Source organism: Ailuropoda melanoleuca, chromosome 5 (assembly GCF_002007445.2).
Source record: "Ailuropoda melanoleuca isolate Jingjing chromosome 5, ASM200744v2, whole genome shotgun sequence".
Taxonomy (NCBI): Eukaryota; Metazoa; Chordata; class Mammalia; order Carnivora; family Ursidae; genus Ailuropoda; species Ailuropoda melanoleuca.
In genome coordinates, this window is record NC_048222.1 from 103510715 (window position 1) to 103531576 (window position 20862).

The 20862-nt window shown below is 36.4% G+C and overlaps 1 protein-coding gene across 5 annotated transcripts in view; it reads left to right on the top strand.

Moving 5' to 3' along the window:
• Nucleotides 1-20862, top strand: part of FBXW7 (F-box and WD repeat domain containing 7) — a 234440-nt gene that overhangs the window by 128761 nt on the left and 84817 nt on the right. For 3 of the 5 annotated variants that reach the window (XR_004625823.1, XM_011235604.3, XM_034661526.1), the window contains exon 2: nucleotides 14431-15003. Coding sequence is in view for 4 of the 5 variants with exons in the window: in XM_011235604.3 (XP_011233906.1) it covers nucleotides 14500-15003 (504 nt within the window). In the remaining variant the exon portion in view is untranslated. Of the gene's footprint in view, nucleotides 1-13744; nucleotides 13795-14430; nucleotides 15004-17534; nucleotides 17604-20862 lie in introns of all 5 variants that reach the window. The other 2 variants (XM_034661525.1, XM_034661524.1) reach the window with 2 other exon arrangements.

Sequence of the window (20862 nt, forward strand, 5' to 3'; positions counted from 1 at the left end):
AAACTTAGGCAACAACTGCTCTGATTACTATTACTGTAGATTAGTTTTTTGTATTCTTAAACATCATAGAAATGGAATCATATAATGTTGCTTTTTTTTTTCCTGGCTTCTTCACTCAATACACTGTTTTCGATATTCATTTTGGTTCATGTATCAGAAGTGTATTATCATTTTTGTGTACCTATTCCATTGTATGAATATGTCTCAATTTATTTATCCATTCTTCTGTCGGTGAATATTTGAGTTGGGTTCAGTTTTGGCTATTCTGAATAAAGCTGTTACAAGCATTCTTGTACCAGCCTATTTGTAGACATTTCTGTTGGGTAGGAGTACGTAGGAGCATATGTGCTAGCTCACAGGGTGTGCGTTTTTATGAGAAACTGCCAAATGGTTTTCTACAGTGGTAGTAACATTTTACAATCCCACTAGCCACATATGAGAGTTTTAGTTTCCTATTTTTACCGACGTTTGGTGGTGGTTGGTCTCTTTTAATTTAGCGATTCTTATGGATGGGAAGTTGTATTGCATTGTGGTTTTAATTTGCATTTCCTTGATGGCTAATTTTAGAGTACATTTTCATATGTTCATCAGTCCTTTTATATCTTTTTTTAGTCAACTGTGTCTCACACATTTTTTCATTTAATATTTGAATGTTGAATGACTAGTTAGTACATGAATGACTTCAGTGATTGTTGAGTTTTATCACACAGATTTCAGCATTTATATGCAAACGTGATACCCCTCCTGCTCCCAGTCTTGATGTCAACAACACCTCTCTACCTAAAAGACCTGTAGGAGGGATCTATTTGTTCAGTGACAGGGTGTGTTTTTCAGTAGAAGTGAAGTACACTTCAATCTTGAGCTATCACAAATAGAAGTATCTGGTAACAGTGTAAGGTGGACACTTATATTTTTCATATTTTAAAATCCATTCCCCATGCTATTTATTTTACAATGTATGAGAAGCTATTGAATATATTCTAGGAAATGGAAAAATTACCCTATGGATTTTGTTTGTATATGTTGGTTAACATTGGTTAATTTCTGAACGTTGGTTTTAGAAATTATAGGAAGTAATAGATTATATGGACTATAGTAAAGTTGTATATTCTGTTGAGTATCACTTCCTAAATGTGAAAAAAGTCTATATATATTGTCTATGTATGATCATTGTTGTATCCCTGCATTTTAAAGCCTAGCGTTGTAATATATACTTGTTATGTGGTGTCAGTTAACATCAAAAGAGAAAAAAAAGCAAAAGTAGTTCTGTTTTCTTCATGGAATTGGAAGGTGAGACACTTAAAAGAGCAAACGTGTTCACTTTTCTAGCCTTCTACTTCCTATAATATATTTAAAAAGACAACTCACAACATGTCGGTCCTCTTTGCTCAGCTTACCCGTTTATCAACCTGATAGTTATGACATTTCTTTTATTATAAATCTGTTCCCAACTTTTTCCTGAATGTTCTACCACTGTTTTCTTTTTACAAGTGGAAGGGGGAGGTCCTTGTATTCAAGACCTGTGCTTGCCAATTTCATCAAGTTCTGTGGCACAGAGGAATAGAAGAATGAAGGAAGGTGGCTTACATTGCCAGATAGGGTTAATAAAGGGTGCGCAAAAAAAATGTGTCAGAGAGAAGGAAAACATCTTTACAAGGATACAGACATAGGAGAACATATAGTGTATAAGAAGAATACAAGTAGATCAATATTGTTGGGTAATGCACAGTTTAAGATAAACCAGTTTGTATTGAAGATGGATGGAGGCAAGACCAGATTAGGAACATTTTGTGTACCTTGCTTAGGAGGTCAGATTTTATTCTATAGAGTAATAGTTTCAGAAGTTTTGCAGAGTCACTCAGGGGTTGCTCATTCTTTCTGTGAACACTGTTCTCTCCCCTTCTCCAGTTGTTCCTCACAAGGTCTTTCTTTACCTGTTTAATATCTTGCTTTCATTTGAACAAAGGCTTCAGCATGTAAAAAGTTTGGAAACTGCCACTGAGGTGATGACATTTCATGTTCTGGCAGCAGTATAGAGGGTAGGTGAGAGGCATGGCACACAAAAGATGGGAAGATTACTAGGGATGCTATTTAAATAGTTTGGACAGGGGTGCCCGGGTGGCTCAGTCGTTAAGCGTCTGCTCAGGGCCTGATCCTGGAGTTCTGGGATCGAGCCCCACATCAGGTTCTTCCGCTGGGAGACTGCTTCTTCCTCTCCCACTCCCTCTGCTTGTGTTCCCTCTCTCGCTGGCTGTCTCTCTCTCTGTCAAATAAATAAATAAAATCTTTTAAAAAAATAATAGTTTGGACAAGAGGCAGTTAGCATCTGCTTATTAAACAGCACTAGAGAAGTGAAATCCATTGTAGATCTACTGAAGAGGTACACTTAGGACTTAGTGATGATGTGAGTGGGTGACAAAAGTGTCAGGACAAGGCAAAGGTAGTTTGTAGCAGATAATAGGAACCAGATTGATGTCCAGATTTCCCCCCCCATCTGCCTTTTTTTAACTTTCAAAATAGCCCCAACTACAGTATTAAGAACTTACTTAGCCGCAGAACCATTTGATAAGTTGCCAACGGGATGCACCATCACCCTTAAACTCTCTTATGAACAAGGACATTCTCCAACATAATCACAATATAATCATTAAAATGAGGATATTGGCATCAATATATTAGATTTTCTATTCCTCAGACTCCGTTTGAGTTTTACTAGTTGTTCAGATAATTATCTCATGAAGTAAAAAGATTCCATTCAAAATCCTGGACTGCATTTAGTTAACCTGTATCTGTAACAATGCTTTGATCTTAAGTTCATTCGTTCTTTCTTTCTTTCTTTTTTTTAAAAAGATTTTATTTATTTAATTGACAGAGAGCGAGAGAGACAGCCAGCAAGAGAGGAAACACAGCAGGGGGAGTGGGAGAGGAAGAAGCAGTCTCCCAGTGGAGGAGCCTGATGTGGGGCTCGATCCCAGAATGCTGGGATCACGCCCTGAGCCAAAGGCAGACGCTTAATGACTGAGCCACCCAGGCACCCCATGATCTTGAATACTTTCATTCCTTTAACACTTCTGAAGATTGTACGATGGTCATTTTGAACAAGGACCCTTAATTTGGGTTTGTCTAGTGTTTCCTCATTAGCGGATTCAGGTTATGCATTGTTGAGGTAAACATAGTATCACTTCGTCCCATTACTGATGTTCACTTCAGCCTTTCGCAGTCTTTTTACATTGGGGAAACACTTAATCTTATCTTGGGAATCACATAAAAATGATTAAATCTCCAGCTCACAGTACATCAGCTTGATCAATAAGTTGTAGATGTAATAATAATAACTGTCAGTGCTCTTTTGAGTAGAGATTGTTTTTCCTCTGGATCTGTTTATATTGGCAAATTCATTAGTCCCCTCTTTTTATGTGGTTCCTTCTTTCCACAGAGTATTCTCAAAATTATTTTTACTTCTTTACTGTGAATTTGCCTCTTTAATGTAAAATTTATATTTACTTCATGTGTTTGTTTTACGCTCCATGAATATCGGTTCAGGGTCAAACATGAGATAAGCAGACATGTACTAATAATACAAGTTAGCAGAACAGGTAGAGGAGATTCTAGTTTTTTTTTGTTTTGTTTTGACTTTAATACTTTATCTTTTTTACTTTATTCAAGTAGGCCTTACCATAAACTTCTGTATAAGATCCAGATTAGATATGGTATGTGCAGGGTATATGTAGGAGTAGTTTTCCCTTCATATTTACAGCTAAAAATGACATTTTAGCCCACTTTTCTTGGGGGAAATACAACCCCCTGGAAATTAAGCTTGGCTTACTTTCCTTGGGATAAATCTCTTTTATCTTGGCATAAATTTTGCAAACTCATTAAGAAATGTAATAAATTTCACATAACTAGCTTAAACCAAAATGGGGCTTAATTTTTCTTAATGTAGGCTCAGCAGATTTAATTTAAATAAAGGTTGTAAATTGATTTTAATATGATTTACAACATGAGCAATTTTTTGACAGTATTGAATAGTAAAGCTATTAAAATCATACCAAATCAATATGAAAAAAATATTACCTAGACACTTTTTTATAGAAGACTTAGAGATAACATTTCCTTACTCAGTGATATGATCATGCTCAAATATAGGCCTACCAGCTAGAAAAGTATTTCCTTCACTAGGCTCATCTATGCATAAAAGTGTGATTTTTGAATCTAAAAAATTATTTTGACTTCTTTACTGTGTATTTACCTCTTTAATGTAAAAATTATATTTACTTCATGTGCTTGTTTTATTCTCCACAAATATCAATTCAGGGTCAAGCAAGAGATGAGCTGACACGTACAAATTTCCTTTTCAGCTGAAATGAGACTGTTTCTTAGCTTACTCTTGATGTTCATTGAGTGAGAAAAAGGTTGTTTGTGTGAGAAGTTGAAAACTGAAACATAGTGTTCATTGGTTTCTTATGAATAGCAAGATATTCTTTCCTCCACAGAAACCCAGAACTTGTCTGGGGCAGATCAGTAAACTCATCTTGTGTAAGACTGCAGCTCCCCCTTTTTCTCAAGGCAAATTCTCATAATCAGAAGATTCAGAAAAAGAGTTCTGCCCAGTGATCATTTGTGTTGAAAGGGAAGAAAATCAGCTCACTTTTGTTCCGTAGCTTCTCCAGGTGGTTTCCAATAAGAGTTGAGACTTGATGATATCCTTCTTTAGTTAAGCCCAAGCAGCAGTGGAAACATTTCACAATCTCCTTTTTATAATGTGATGTTTTCCAAAAGTGCATTTTCCTTTTAAATCCAAGAATCTCGTCCCTTGAAAGCAAAGCATTTTCTTCATGTCTTATAGAGACTGAGGAGTAAGTGCTACCCTGGCTGGTTTCTGCAGCTATTCTTCATCTTCAAAGTATTCAACAAAATCGAGCCTTCTGTTGTCTTAAAAGGACCCCTTTTAGCTCCAATACCCTGTTGAGAAGTTTTGCTCTGCTGAGCCACTGGATTTCTTTCTGTAGTAGAAAATGTTCTTCAGCATTCTGGAGTGAAATGACCTTTGTTTAATGAAGTTAGCCATTTTGTAGTGTCTTCCACACTTCTTTATTTCGTCTCAAGAGTTTTTGACAGCAGTGCGTAGATGCCCTCTGTGTTAATGCAGGTCCCCAGAGAAACAGATACCAAGACAAGATATGATGGGCAGGTAGCCCCCTATCAGAATTGGCTGTTGGAGCATTTCTCCCATGCTCATTCATTTGCTGGGAGAAGCGTAGAGGCATTATGGGCAAGTGTAAATGTTGCAGTGGATTCCAAGATAAGGGAGCAGGTTCTGTTGAAGGGATATCTGAGCAGGGCACCACTGTGGCCACTGCACCCTCCTTAACCCATTTGGTCTTTGACACCATCCTGCCATGTGGACCTTTCTTACCCTGCTCACGTTTGATACCCTCACCCAAACAGATGTTGTCATTCTGCTCTACCTTTGACCTGCTGGGCTTTTCCACTCTTGGATCACTCCTCACCCTTGTTATTCAGGCTTTGACACCTGTGCTGGTCCACTTTCTTTTCTCCTACCATCCTCCATATACAGAGGGGCCTTTCTCACTCTGCTTAAATTGATCCCCCTGCTATACTGCTACCCTGCCTTCTGCACATATACCTTACCTGCTTGGCTCCACCTAATGACTTTAGGACTGAGTTGTTGAGGGAAGGGATAGTAGAAGGAAGAGGAAGAGCCACTAGGTTTCTTAAATGTGCAATTGGCTAGAATATGGTTCCATTCACTGAGACAGAGAAAATAGTAGGAGCATCTAAGAACTAATTTGGGCCTCAAGTCTGTGTGTGTGTGTGTGTGTGTGTGTGTGTGTGTGTGTGTGTGTGTGTAAACAGGAATTTGGATTTTAAGATAATGGATTTGGGGTGATTGTGAGACAATTTGGTAAAATTAGTAGGCTCAGTAGAGGAGTATGGAGATAATAGAATTGGTTTTCATTAGCTTCTGTGTGATAGTTAAAACCCTAGGTTTCTGGGGCGCCTGGGTGGCATAGCGGTTAAGCGTCTGCCTTCGGCTCAGGGCGTGATCCCGGCGTTATGGGATCAAGCCCCACATCAGGCTCTTCTGCTATGAGCCTGCTTCTTCCTCTCCCACTCCCACTCCCCCTGCTTGTGTTCCCTCTCTCGCTGGCTGTCTCTATCTCTGTCGAATAAATAAATAAAATCTTAAAAAAAAAAAAAACCCTAGGTTTCTTTTCTTTTCTTTTTTTTTTTTTAAGATTATTTATTTATTTATTTGACAGAGAAACCAGTGAGAGAGGGAGCACAAGCAGGGGGAGTGGGAGAGGGAGAAGCAGGCTCCCAGCGGAGGAGCCTGATGCAGGGCTTGATCCCAGAACGTGATCCCAGGATCACGCCCTGAGCCAAAGGCAGAAGATTAATGACTGAGCCTCCAGGCACCCCAAAACCCTAGGTTTCAAAAAAGCTGCAGAGAAGGAAGGAGCTAGCAACAGAGAACAACAGTCCTGCCTGAGGAGTGATACCAAGAAAAGGATGATACCGAAAAGGATGATACCAAGGGAAACTGAGGGACAAGAGAGTTGTGAAAAAGAGGGAGTGCTTGTTCAATAATGTAAAAAGCTGCAGGAATGACAGAAGATCCAGTGGGATTTAGCAATCATTTTTTTTTTAAGATTTTTAAAATTTATTTGAGAGAGAGAGAGAATGCACGTGAGCTGGGGAGGGGGGAGGGCAGAGGGAGAGGGAGAAGCAGAAGCAGACTCCTTGCTGAGCAGGGAACCTGACGTGGGACACCATCCCAGAACCCTGGGGTCATGACTTGAGTAGAAGGCAGATGCTTAACCAGCTGAGCCACCCGGCTGCCCCTAGCAGTCAGTTTAAAATTTAATTGTAATGGAGTAAACACAGATTGCAGAGGTAGTAGAGTTAAATGGGAATGAGGAATTAAATTTGGCCAAAACAAAAATAAACTGTTAAAAAACATTAAAAATAGGTATTGTCATGTGAACTGAGAACTAGTGTTCTATATCATTTCTAGTAAAGGTACATATGATTGATGAACCATGTGGATTTAAAATGTTGTTCAAAACCATAAACCTTAATGAATATTTGCTGCTTACATGAATACTTGCAGCATGCTGCCCATATTGTTCATTTTGTGTTGCTTTTGTTAATCTACATTATTAAGGACCTATTCAGCCAATTTTGTAGTCCTTCGAAGATTTTCACCTGAAGTTACATCTATGGTTTCCCAGCTAACCACAGTATAAGCGACATGGAATTAGAATTACTCAACAAATTATGTGCTTTTGAAGTATCAATCTTTATAGTCACATATTTGTTTTTTTATAGCTTCTGTTAAAATAACAAGAAATTTGATAAAAGGAAAAATATAAAATAAATATTAAGGCTATGTTTATACTCATTTTAAAAAATACTACACAGAACGTGTTCAGTACAACTTTTAGAAATGTGTTTGAAAGTAATTGATACTGTGTTTGTGACGTGGCTTGATGTTCTCTGGTGAAGAAAGTGCATAATTGACTTTAAAAAGATTTAATAAGTATTTACTCACTAAAAATGTTTTGAGGAATATGCTGACCATTTTTGGCTTTGGGTAGGTGCTGAAGATAACCTTGGTGAAAAAGGAAGTCTTTTTCCTTAGGGAGCTTAAATTCTAGTAGGAAGATAACACAGATAACAAATGAATAGATGGGTGGATAGATAGATAGGCATTTACTGTACTGCAGACACTAGTCTAGTGCTTTTATACAGTGCTCTGGAGAAGAGTAAAACAGGGCAGAGGGGAAAGGGAATGTGATGCAAGGGAGTTATTATTTTAAATAAGATGATTAGAGAAAGTGTCATTGCTTAGGGTACATTTGAACTGAGTCCTGAATGAGGAGAGCGTTCAGGCAGAGGGAATGGCCGGTGCAAAGGCTCTGAGATAGCGCATATTTTCTTCTTCAAGATAGAACAGGGTTAGAAAGAGTGAAGCAAAGTGAAAAAAAGAGAATAGAATATAAACTCAGAGTGGTGGGGATATGTATAGATTATTATACAGCGACCCGACAGGCAACCATAAAAATTGACTTTTATTCTGTGTGTAATGGGAAGCCCTTGGTGGATTTTGACTCACTCACTGATATGATGTGACTTACTTTATCATGTATTCCAGATACTGTTAATCAGCGGCTATAATAATTAATAAATAAATAACTTGGACTATAGAGAGTTCATAATATGAACTTGGAGTGCTAGTAAGTGGTAGGGCCACAAGAGGGCTCCTGGTGATTAGGGAGCTTCCTTTAGGATTCAGGGAAAATCCTAAGCTGCTTGCAGAAGGTGATTCTAAGCTTTGAGTTATCCTTCCCAGTGATCAGTACAATTTGGTTTATTTTCCTGCCATCTACATCTTAGCTTCCTAAATGACTTTGTTGCTCATGTCCATGGATCATACCCTGCCATGTAATTTTATGTCTAAAAATTCTAAAAATTGCACAGTCATTTGGAGGCTTTGGCTCTTTGCTTAAGTCCCCCCTTGTTTTATTATTGTAACTAGTGTCCCCCCATTACTTAGATTTCAAGGTTAGTGTTTGCCGTGGAAACAGTCCTACTTCACTCTGAGACAGGTTTTCAGAGCTCAATTTGTTTAACATGTGTACTTGCCCACATTGATTCCTTTAAGCATCCTAAAATAAATTCAAATGGTTTTGAGTAATCAAAGATCTTTGAAAAGCAAGTTTCATGAGAAACTATTTAACAAGTTTCTGAGAAACTGGTTTTTAAAAAGCACTGAAATTAAGTCTGAAGTGTCACTAAATCAACAAGGTATAATGACTAAACATTACCCAATATTTTCTAGGATTTGGTAAAGTCCGGGAGTTAGTCTCTTCTATCACAGTAACCTTATTTCTGAATTTTTTCGAAGAGCAAAACTATTACAATACTTCTTCATCCTAGGATGGAGGTGACTAGGCATCTCTTCTAGGCATCCTTAGGTTCAGAACTGTCATTATAATGAAAGATGCTGCCAGAATAACCCTGTTCTGCCTACCTACAAAGGGAAAAATGATGCCTTTCTCTCCCCTTTTCTTTCTAGCAATTACTTCATACAAAGTTTAACTTTATTTAATATGGGCTATCTAAACTTCTGATTTATTTGAAAAATTTAGTGATGAATATCTATTAGAGCTTTCAATTTCTTTGATCATTTGTCCATTGTTATATTTCCAGAAGCAGCCAATAGGTAATGCTGTGGCTTCTTTGTTGATATCTCAAAATACTATGTGAATCTCGCATTGCAAGTAGTGCTCTCTCTGGAGGATTTAGATAAAGTAGGTACCATCCACCCTCATTATTTGTAGATTCTGTATTTGCGAATTTGCCTACTCACCACAGTTTGTTTGTGACACCAAAAATCAATATTCATGTTGCTTTCACAGTCATTTGTGGACATGAGCATGCACAGAGTGGCAAAAAATCACTTGGCATGCACATTCCCATCTGAAGTCAAACAAAGTGACACTCTGCCTTCTTGTTTCAGCTCTCATACTGTAAACAAGTATCCTTTTCGTGGTCTGTTTAGTGAAATATTTGGCTGTTGAAAATGGCCCCCAAGCATAGTAGTGACGTACTGTCTAGTGTCGTAATATGCCTTATAGAAGACATATACGTGTTAGATAAGCTTTGTTCAGGCATGGGTTTATAGTGCTGTTGGCTGTGAATTCAGTGTTAATGAATCAACAATATATATTAAGTACATATCTTTAAATAGAAATATATACATGAAAAGATTATTGATCAGTTGGCCAAAATGTTGTGACCAATGCTTGCAGGAAATTAACCCTGTGTTTCCCATAGGGACAGTGGTGTTCAGTATTTGTGATAACTTTATAGAACACAATTACTACGAATAATGAGAATGGACTGTGTTTGTTAAGGGTGGTGATTTATAGAGACTTTAGGTATCTGAAATATTTCATAATTCCCTCTCTCTAAACCATTGTTATAGGGTTTATTTAAATACATACATCCACAGTTATTTATAATGTAAAATCCTATTTTACCATGGGCTCTGGTCAGGTTAAAAGTCATTGATTAACTTGTAAAGAAACATTTCTAAACATTGTCCTCTAGAAAATTAAAATGTGCCTGAAACATTTTGAATGTTCAGTAAATAATTTGTTTTATGTAATAATCTTTGAGCATTATAGTGAGTCTGGTTTTGGAAGAGAAGCCAGTATCTGCCCCTCACCCTGCTCACATGCACTTGCATGTGCTTTCTCTCTCTCAAATAAATAAATAAAATAAAATAAAAATAAAAAAAGAAAGAAAGAAAGGGCATTTTGGGAGTTAATATTTATTAACTTTTCCTGTATGACAGTTTCAAGTTTTAGATAAATTTTTTTTTAATGTTGGGCTTTATAAACTATTTTTTAAAAGATTCCTCCCCTTATAAGAGTATTTTGTTGATTCTGATTTCCTATTACTTATTGGATAAATGTTTATTACTCTAATTAGGTCATTAGCTTACTTCATAGATCATTATTAGAAAAAACTAATTTCCTAAAAATATTGGGTTTTTTTGTTTAGATTTGAGTTTATGAATATCAACAGAAAATGAGATTTTCATTTCCATTTTCCATTCCCAAATTGGGTCAGAGAAATCCAGTCCCATATATATACTACTTGGATAAATTTTTATGTAAGTCTGTCAGATATTTTCACCCTCTTCAAATAGTCTGGAATTCCTAGAATCTGACTTTTAACTTTGTCGTTGTATATTTTATATTGGCTATGATTTAAATCTGATTCTTCTGCTTGGATTTACTATTTTTGATCAGGTCTGTCTGGAAGAATCTGTATTGTTTTGAAAGCTATTTATATGCCATGGTTGTAAATATGAGTCAATTAACTTTATTGGCTCAAATTAAAGACACTTTCTTCTCCGTTCCTCCCAATATAACACTAAAGTTACACAATGATAATGATTGGAATTTTTATTATTCCTAATTACTAACAGAAGTGTTCACTGATGATCAGTACTAATACTATTTTAGAAATGCCGGTCATAAACTTTCTATTTGTTGATAGGCTGACTGCTTACCAACAGTCTCCTCCCTACTTTGCACATATTCTTTATGATTAGTTTTACTACCTTTGTTCTTTCATTTTTTTCACCTTGTAAGTTGCTCCTAATATGTCATTTAACCCATTTCAATCTCTTAAAAATACGCTTGTTTGGTTGACACACAAAGGGCAATTTGCCTGGGGTCTGCATTGTTCTAGGCAATGACCCTGATTTCATGCTGTTCTATGCATAAACATCCAAGTGAAAAATGTTCTTGTTAGTGTCAGGAGAGCTAGACTTTAGATGCAATTACTAAAGCAAGATTTTACTTCTTTGAAGGAAACCTATGAATAGAAGATTTACTTTTCTACACATTGGGGTAGTATATATATTCATTTGTGTAGGTCATTGTTTTCAGCATGTTATTTTTAACCTGCTTTTCTGTGATGTTTTCATAGTTTGTTTTTTACATACATGAGCCAGTAAAATTTTGATGACCTTTATTTTCTGTAGTATATTATTTTATTTTTTATAGAAAGCAACAAATATATTTAATGTGCTTTTTTATTTTTTTTATTTTTTATTTTTTTTTTTAAAGATTTTATTTATTTATTTGACAGAGATAGAGACAGCCAGCGAGAGAGGGAACACAAGCAGGGGGAGTAGGAGAGGAAGAAGCAGGCTCATAGCAGAGGAGCCTGATGTGGGGCTCGATCCCATAACGCCGGGATCACGCCCTGAGCCGAAGGCAGACGCTTAACCGCTGTGCCACCCAGGCGCCCCTTAATGTGCTTTTTTAAAAACCCTACTTCAGATAGAAATTTTGTTATTGTGCTTATCTGAGTTGTAAAGAAGAATCACTTGACTTTTAAAAGCCACATTTAATATGTATTAGATCTTGATTTATTGATTATATTTGATCATCAGAATCATCTCATGCACCTCGGAAAGTTTCCTTCCTCTCTCCCTAGAGGACTATTTCAAACCCCTTTCTTCAAATTTCTAATACCTCTTCTCCCAAGATCACTCTGATGATAATGGTGGCATTGCTTCCTACTTTAAAAAGAAAAGGAAAATAATTGAAGGAATGAGTAGGGAATTTCTAAAGACTCCCACGACTTAACAAAAATCCACCTGTTTCCAACTGTTTCCACATTGAGAAATACGGTAAAAAGAAATAAGTGTGAAGTATCAATAATACCAATCTTCTTTCCCATCTTTTACAATAAATGAAGTATCCATTTTTAAACTAAAACTAGTCCTTCCAATTTTGAACTCGTTCTCATCATCCCCTTTTAATTATGAACATCACTTCACCATTTCTTCTCTTTCTTGATTACATTATCAGCTTTTTGTTTTGTACTGGATCATTCTTGTCAGTATACCGATAATACTGCTAGTTCTCCAGTCTTGAAGAATAAAAAATCTTCCTTGACTCTGTTTTCCCTACCAATTACCACTCCCTTTCATTTGTTCTTTTTTTGCAGCAAACTCCTAACTTGCTCGTACCCATCATCTCTTTTCTCTCTTTCTAGTCTCTTAATTAAATCTACTTTAATCAGATTTCAACTAATAAAAGTCCTGTTACTAGTGACTTCCACGTTACTGAATCCAATGGTCAGTTCTTTCTCTTCATCCTATTGATCTATCATCAACAGTTGTCATTTTTATACTTTCTCCTCCTGGGTATGCTTGCTTTACTTCAGGGCATCCAGGATGCCAGTCATTCCCAGTTCTCCTTGTTAATCATCTTTGTTGGTTACTCTTTCTCTCAGAATGTTGGAGTGTCTCACAACTCAGTCATTGGAACTCTTCTCTTTCTATACTTAAATTTTAATTGTAATTAGAATTAAAGAATTTTCCCCCCACACTACAGCTTTTTTCTTAGAAATGGATTATAGAAAATAAAATGAAATACTGCTATTTTAAAACTATCTTTTAGACTTTCAGACCCCATTTCAAAACTTGCAATGAGAACTGTGGCCCTTTGGGGGATTCACTTCTAGTAGCAAGGGTTTGAAAAGTAAATAAGGCTATTTTATCTAGAGACCATTGCGATAGAATATAATGTACTTATTCTTAGGACATGATATGAGATGGATATTGTATTTCTTTATTTCCTAAATCTTAAAGATATTTTTAAAAGGAATTTTATATGAACTTGGGCAGTGTGTTGGCATTATTTCATGTAACCTCAAACATGTCCCTATAGATATCTGCAAAGGATGAAATTTAAGAATGAGCATTATGAGAAGATTCTATATCAGATCAAATTTTAGAGTCTATAAAACATAAAAGCAAATGTGTTTGATATATAACATTTGAGACATATGGCTAAAAAGTAAGTTTAAGGCACTTATAATACCACTGCTTAAATGTAGTCTGTATTTTGAAATATTGTCTTCTAGTCTTTATGCAGTTTAAAAATCATGCTGTGATCATATAATTCCCTGTATTTTGCCCTTAGCATAATTCAAACATCCATGTTCTCACAGTTTTTTAAAATGCACATTGTGTTTAGGGATTGCACTATATATATCCCATCTCATGGATTCCTTTGTCTTGAACATTTGAGTTTTGATTATTTTTATTTACACTTATTTTTATTTTTTGCTTTTATGGATAAAGCTGCAGTGAGCGTCCTTTGCATAATTTTTTTTTCTGTTTTAGGATTACTTCCTTAGGATAGATTGCCAGAAGTGGAGTTACTGGGTCAGAGGGTATGAACTTACCAGCTTTTTTCCTTTATAAAAAAAATAAAAATACAATTTTCTTGTTTATTTGTGCTCCGGTTGATTTGTATTCGTTGTGAAAAATGAAAATCATAATGATTATACTTGGTACCTATCAGAAAACCATGTCTTAAGGCAAGGTTCTATGATCAGAGAAGTTTGGGAAATTCCTACAGTAAAAAAGCCTCTTTATCTTGGTTTATCTGAGTAGTTCCCGAACTTAACTGATCATTGAATAGTTTTTTATGATATACTTCATAACATTTTCTGGAAGTTTTATAAAAGATATAGTTTATGAACTGATCTAAAATTGAAAATCATTTTATTGGTTAAATCATGTTTATTGGTTAAATTGGTGAAAGCAATTAAATTATAGTTTCATTTTAAATTATTTTTTAAAAGATTAAAATAAAGCTGTTTACTATGTGATTTTTGTGTATGTCTTTATAAAGTCTCAATTTCTGCATTTTGAACTTTCTATTCCTAAAGAGCATCTTAATGTCTCAATAGCATCAAATATTTTCTACAGTCTTTAATGAAATTTGGAGTATAGACATAGAACATAAAAGTGGAGGATAATGTAGATTGTACAAACCTTTTTTTCCCCCCCATTTTTCCCTACAGAATGTGAAATCCTTTGCATCTTCTGATAGTCTAGCCAAGGTCCAAGAAGTAGCAAGCTGGCTTTTGGAAATGAATCAGGAACTGCTCTCTGTGGGCAGCAAAAGACGACGAACTGGAGGTTCTCTGAGAGGTAACCCTTCCTCAAGCCAGGCAGATGAGGAACAGATGAATCGTGTGGTTGAGGAGGAACAGCAGCAGCAGCAACAGCTAAGACAAGAGGAGGAGCACACTGCAAGGAATGGTGAAGTCGTCGGAGCTGAACCTAGACCTGGAGACCAAAATGATTCCCAGCAAGCACAATTGGAAGAAAACAATAATCGATTCATTTCAGTAGATGAGGACTCCTCAGGAAACCAAGAAGAGCAAGAAGAAGATGAAGAACATGCTGGTGAACAAGATGAGGAGGATGAAGAGGAAGAGGAAATGGACCAGGAGAGTGATGATTTTGATCAATCTGATGACAGTAGCAGGGAAGATGAACATACACATAGTAACAGTGTCACAAACTCCACTAGTATCGTGGACCTGCCTATTCACCAACTCTCCTCCCCATTCTATACAAAGACAACAAAAGTGAGTATATTTAGTCTGCTGTTCTGAGACACTTACCTGTTCATGTTAATTGTAATGAAACTTTCCTCATGGTCTTTGTTATTGCTGCAAAATTAATCTTCAGATGTGTAATAATGAAATGAACTAAGTTTTGTTTTACAGAAGGTATTAGAAATAGAAGTATTGATAATGGGACAATCCTATTACAAATAGAGGGGAGGTAATTGATCCTATTATTATGAAAAATCATTAATATCAAATTTTATTATAAATTTTATCCCTGTGACAGGGGTTAGTAGTTTGTGGGCAGTGAAGAGGGTTGAAGTGAAATACGATTTATGTAAATCAAATAGCAAAGAATCTTTTCTTATTTACAAAATGCAGGAGGCTGGGGTGGGCTGTGTATTTACAGGTAGTAGTCCAGGGCAAAAGTTACTGTCAAGTTTCTACCACTGCTTCCCTTATTTGCAGTTTTCGTGTGCTTCCCATTCCTAGGAGACAGTTCTGTTGTATGTGCCACCTTATCTCATTCAGCTTGTGGTAGCCCAGGGAGTTAGCCATAGACGTGTTTTTTGTTTTTGTTTTTTTGCTTTTGTTTTTGTTCTGAGAGAGAGAGGAAGTGGGTGTGTGCATGTACCCGGGTGTTGAGGGGAGGGGCAGAGGGAGAGGGAGGAAGAGAATCTTAAGCAGGTTCCATGCCCAGCGTGGAGCCTAACACTGGGGCTCGTTCTCACGACTCTGAGATCATTACCTGAACTCAATCAAGAGTTGGAGGCTTAACTGACTGAGCTACCCAGATGCCCGTTAGCCACAGACTTATTTTAAAAAGACTCCTGTCTAAACCGGAGACATATTTTCAACTCTATGACTTGATGATTAATCCAGTGCTGAGAAAAACAATTCTGTTGGATATAGTCCTTTGAGGCTATACCAGAGAATAAGGGCTGGAATATATACTGTCACTGCTTCCCAGTATTATCTTTGCTACTAGAAGGCACCTAGGTAGGTCCTGAAATGTTGAAGTCTGAGATAGGAGGAGGAAGTGATTTGGCAACTGCAGTAAATTTGGACTTGCCCGTGCTTGTTCTTTGGGATGGCATGTGGGCTTCTTTCCTCAAAATATTCTTGGATGTTATATTCCTTAAACTTAACGGTTATGACAAGAGGCGGGGATTGTAGAGAAAAAGAAGCAGCGTTATTTCTCTCACTCCCCCAGTCTTTCTATTGTATTCTCACCCCCCGCCCCGCCCCATCAAAGTATAGTCAAAATGAAATGATATAGTAGTGCCTGGGCTTTGCTTCAAAATAATCCTCAAGGGGAGAAAAGGAAAGAGTGTAGATTGGCCATGAGTTGCTGATTTTTGAAGCTGGATTGCAGAGATGGGGGTGGTTCATGGGTATTTTTCTGTGTGGTTTTTAAAGTGTGTTTAAAATATTCCATAATCAAAACATTTTTAAATCGTAAAGAATATGAATACACACATACACACAGACCCCAGAAAATGATAATCAGGGTTGGAAATAGGAATTTACTTTACATACTCTGGTCTTGTTGACTAGCTCCTAATTAAGTAAGTGCTGACTTCTCTACACTGAATTTTATTTTCTCTGTATTTTGGTGCTATTGAAATTACAGGAAATGCAATGAAACATCATGTACTTTTCAGTGCAGTTAGAATTTAGTTTAATCAATATTTTAGGCAGTGTTGCTATCTACTGGTCTATTTAAAGAGGAGAAAAAGCAAAAAGAATTATACTCAGAATGAATGAGGTATGTAGCGCAGCTTCTATCCTTTCCTTCCCCCTTAGGCTTCTACATTCATAGATCTTTATGTTTGCATGCTTTTTGGTTCTTTATTTATCATTTGAAAATTAGATAGAAATCATGAGTATCCATGTAGAGTAGACTTGTAAGTTAAACAATTATTTGGGATGGAACATTTTAATTCAAAAGTAGTTTATTTTATAGACATTAAAATAATGTCCATAGTAGTTTGTCCTCTTACTCTTATTTGCTTATTTTTTAAATTTTTTATTTATTTATTTATTTTTTAAGATTTTATTTATTTATTCGATAGAGATAGAGACAGCCAGCGAGAGAGGGAACACAAGCAGGGGGAGTGGGAGAGGAAGAAGCAGGCTCATAGCAGAAGAGCCTGACGTGGGGCTCGATCCCATAACGCCGGGACCACGCCCTGAGCTGAAGGCAGACGCTTAACCGCTGTGCCACCCAGGCGCCCCCTTATTTGCTTATTTTAAAATTTTACAGTGAATCATCGATTTAGCCCATAAACAATATACAAAGAGATGTAACATCATCTCCTTTAATGTAACCTGACCTGGAATAAAAAAAATCTCAGACACTAGGTTTAATACTTGAATTGCTGTATCATTTTTGCTTAAGGTTGTGAAACTTAAAACTCTTTCTAAAACATGTTTATCCCTAATTTCCTTAGCCTGTCTGCAAGTTTAGATTTTATGTAGTTGGTTTGATCTAAGAAGAAGCTGGCTTCAGTAGTGGTTTATATTCGTTTTACTATCTCTGTCTCAAGGTGTTGAAGCAGCTCTTTGAATCTCAGCCAGATGGCTCTACCACTAATAGCTACAGCCCTGCTTTGTTGGTAAGCTGAGACCTTTTATAATGCAGTCCGCCCAGCTTTTGTCCCCCAGATCTCTTGATCTGTCTCCCTCAAGGTTACTACCATCAACAGAGGGGGTTTATCTCTCTCTTCTTTCTGAGAGTTCAGGTTGGGGAATGGAGTTTAGTATTTTATTGCATTATCTTATCTAAGAAAGAAGTTTAATTAAAACTAAGCCTTGTTGAACAATGCAAAACTATCAGTAAGTTCTGCTATATTTTAAATTAAAAACAAGAAAGCCATCTAGACAAAACATATCTTTTTCCAAAAGGAGAAGTCATCAGATTGTTCTGTAGGAAAACTACGAGTACACAGGTTTGACAGATACTTTATCGATTTTTTTCCCCCTTCAAGATGAAACTGTAAACAGAACTTTTAGATATGTATTATGCACTTATATGGTTATCTCCTTAAAAACAAAGTAGCAATTTTAAGTCAGTTTTTTTTTAGTGTCTCCTGAGTCATGAATGCAAATTATTGTGCTGTACATACAAGGCCACAGAAGTAGACTGAGTACTAGTGACAGCAGGGAGAGATGTATATATGTGCCTAAGTGTTTATGTGTGTATGTACATGTATGTATGCTTGTGCACACACTTGATATATTGTTTATCTTGAGGTCATTTTCCTGCACAAATATGGCAAGAAGAATATAAACTATTTGACTGCCAAGGCAACATTGCCCTTCTACAAAGAAGTATTTCAGGTTGAAGTTGTCCCATTCTGTGTTCCTGGATCTCTTCTTTAGGATTATTCCCAGAGTACTTTATTTTTTTACCAACACTTTAAAGATGTCACCTATTAGTTCATTGCTTATAAAGAAAATGTCAGTCACCGATGTATATAAATCTTTTTAATATAGTCAATAAGGAAGAGTTCTCAATTGTTTCAAAGACTTTATTTTGGAACAGCTTTAAATTCTTGATCATTATAAACATAAAACACTTCTACAGACATTACCCTAGGCCACAGTTTCTTTTAAGTCTTCTTAAACTAACTTTTGAGAAGAGTAGAGGTATGAGAATCATTTTAAAATATCCCTTTTTTTCATGTTAATATGGGATTAGCCATAGTTTTACCCAACATAGCTTTCAAGTGTTAGTATTATTATTATTATTTTGGCAGTTTCTTAAACATTCCCTGTGGACAGCTATACTTATTTATTAGTCATTCCTGAACATGCTGTTTTTCAAATATGATATTAATGAGAAAAAACATTTTTGGTCCTTCCTTGCATTGGTCTTTTCTTTGAAAACATAATCGAAACTATCAAAACTCTTAGGACAATCTTTTTTTCCCTCTCGTCACCAAAGATTTGTTCATATGGGAGGCTATGCAATAATATGCATTAGAAATTTCAAACCATCATGTTAAAAGTCAAGGGTACTGGCAGTCAAGAATCGGTATTTATTAAGCCCATACTGTTTGCAAGTCCCTATGATAGATAAGTTAGTAGAAGTTACAGAGAGGCCAAATGAGTCACCCAAAAATCACACTGTAAGTGACCAGAGATTTTAATCCAGATCTGCCTAATTTCAAAAAAAAAAAAAAAAAAAAACCACCAAAAACAAAAAAACCCTTTCTTTCCATGTGCTATGCTGCCCCCTACGGTAGAATTTGGCAAACAGTACTACAGAAGATTTTAAGCAGAGTTGCAAGTCTGTCTGTTTGGGTTCTAGACTCTGGAGTGTGATGGCTTTTCTAATACTATGTCACATTTTAAATAATCAGAGCTGCCCTTTAGCAAGGGTGCAGAGGGCTCAGTTAAGTGCTTTTCTGTGTGGTATCTAACAAAGATTATTGGAGATACGAAGGCTCAAGGCTAAAACTGTAACAAGACGAAATGACAGTGAAATTTGAGATGGGAGAATAGATACCACTTTTTCGAGAGTATGTCAAACGTCCTTCTTAACCAGGGGTTGTGTGCTGGCTATTTCTGTAAATTTGACTAGTCTGCCTACAAATTATAAAGTCCACTTGCTTCCTCAGATAGGAATGCCCATCTTTTCAGTCCTGATTCCCTCTCTACAGCCTTATCATATTAAAAAAGATCTTGTTTTCTAAAGAGATGCCTAGCCCATACATAACACTTCTTTTATGTTTAATATGGAGTGGCAACTCGTTTTCTACTAAAATGAAAAGAAGATAAGATTACTATTAGGCCAAGTCTTCTATCCTTCTGATCTTTTCATGAAGAGAACTATGTTTGATCACCAGTTTCTGCTTTTTCCATGTCTCTCTTGTTGCTTTCCATTTTTCTCATATAGTTTCATTCCTTACCTCAAATCAATTTTTTTCCCATCCCGATTGTTAGATTTCTCCTGGCAACTAAACAGCTTTTTTATCCTTTTTGAGTCAAATAAGAAATAAATGTCTATTAAAATAGACAAAAGTCTGAGGCTTTTTCTTGTATCTAGTATCTAAACAATAGAGAAATTAGGCACAGGGATCACTAGCGAATTGGGATCAGAATAACAGTTGTGTTTCTAGTCCACCACCCTCCAACCACTCCCTGAACCAAAGCTCCTAGGAAACTTTGTAGGACAATGTGGCTAACTGACATCTAACAGGCTCTAAATTCTACTCTGTGGTAGGTAGAGTTCTAGAGAGTGGTGGCTGCTTCAGCAGTCCCTCACCTTGTCTTGTTCTTAAGACAAAGAACTTAAATTCGTATTCTATTAGGTGTAAACACATCCAGAGACCAAAAGTGCCGTGTAAGGCAGTTATCTTGAATAATACCCACTAGAAAATATAGCCCAATGAATAGAGCCATGCTTCCCACCTTTGTGAAGGAGGACACACTAGAAATATTCACTCAGCCCAGTTTAACCTAATTTTAAGCATGTGGATTCACTCATATGTGGAATTTAAGAAACAAATGAACAAAGGGGAAAAGAGAGAGGGGCAAACCAAGAAACAGACTCTTAACTATAGAGAACAAACTGATGATTACCAGAGGAGAGGTGGGTGGGTGGATGGGTGAAATAGGTGGTAGGGATAAAGAAGGACACTTGTGATGAGCACCAGATGTTGTATGGAAGTGTTGAATCACTGTACTGTACACGTGAAACTAATATGACACTCTATGTTAACTAACTGGAATTTAAATTAAAACTTTAAAAAAATAAACGTGTGGGGAGGATAGTGTTGGTGGAGGGAAGGGAACATACTAGAAAAGATGGGTTTTCCCCAAACGTGATAGAGTGATAAGAGCTTTTCACATTTGAACTTGAATTCTGAT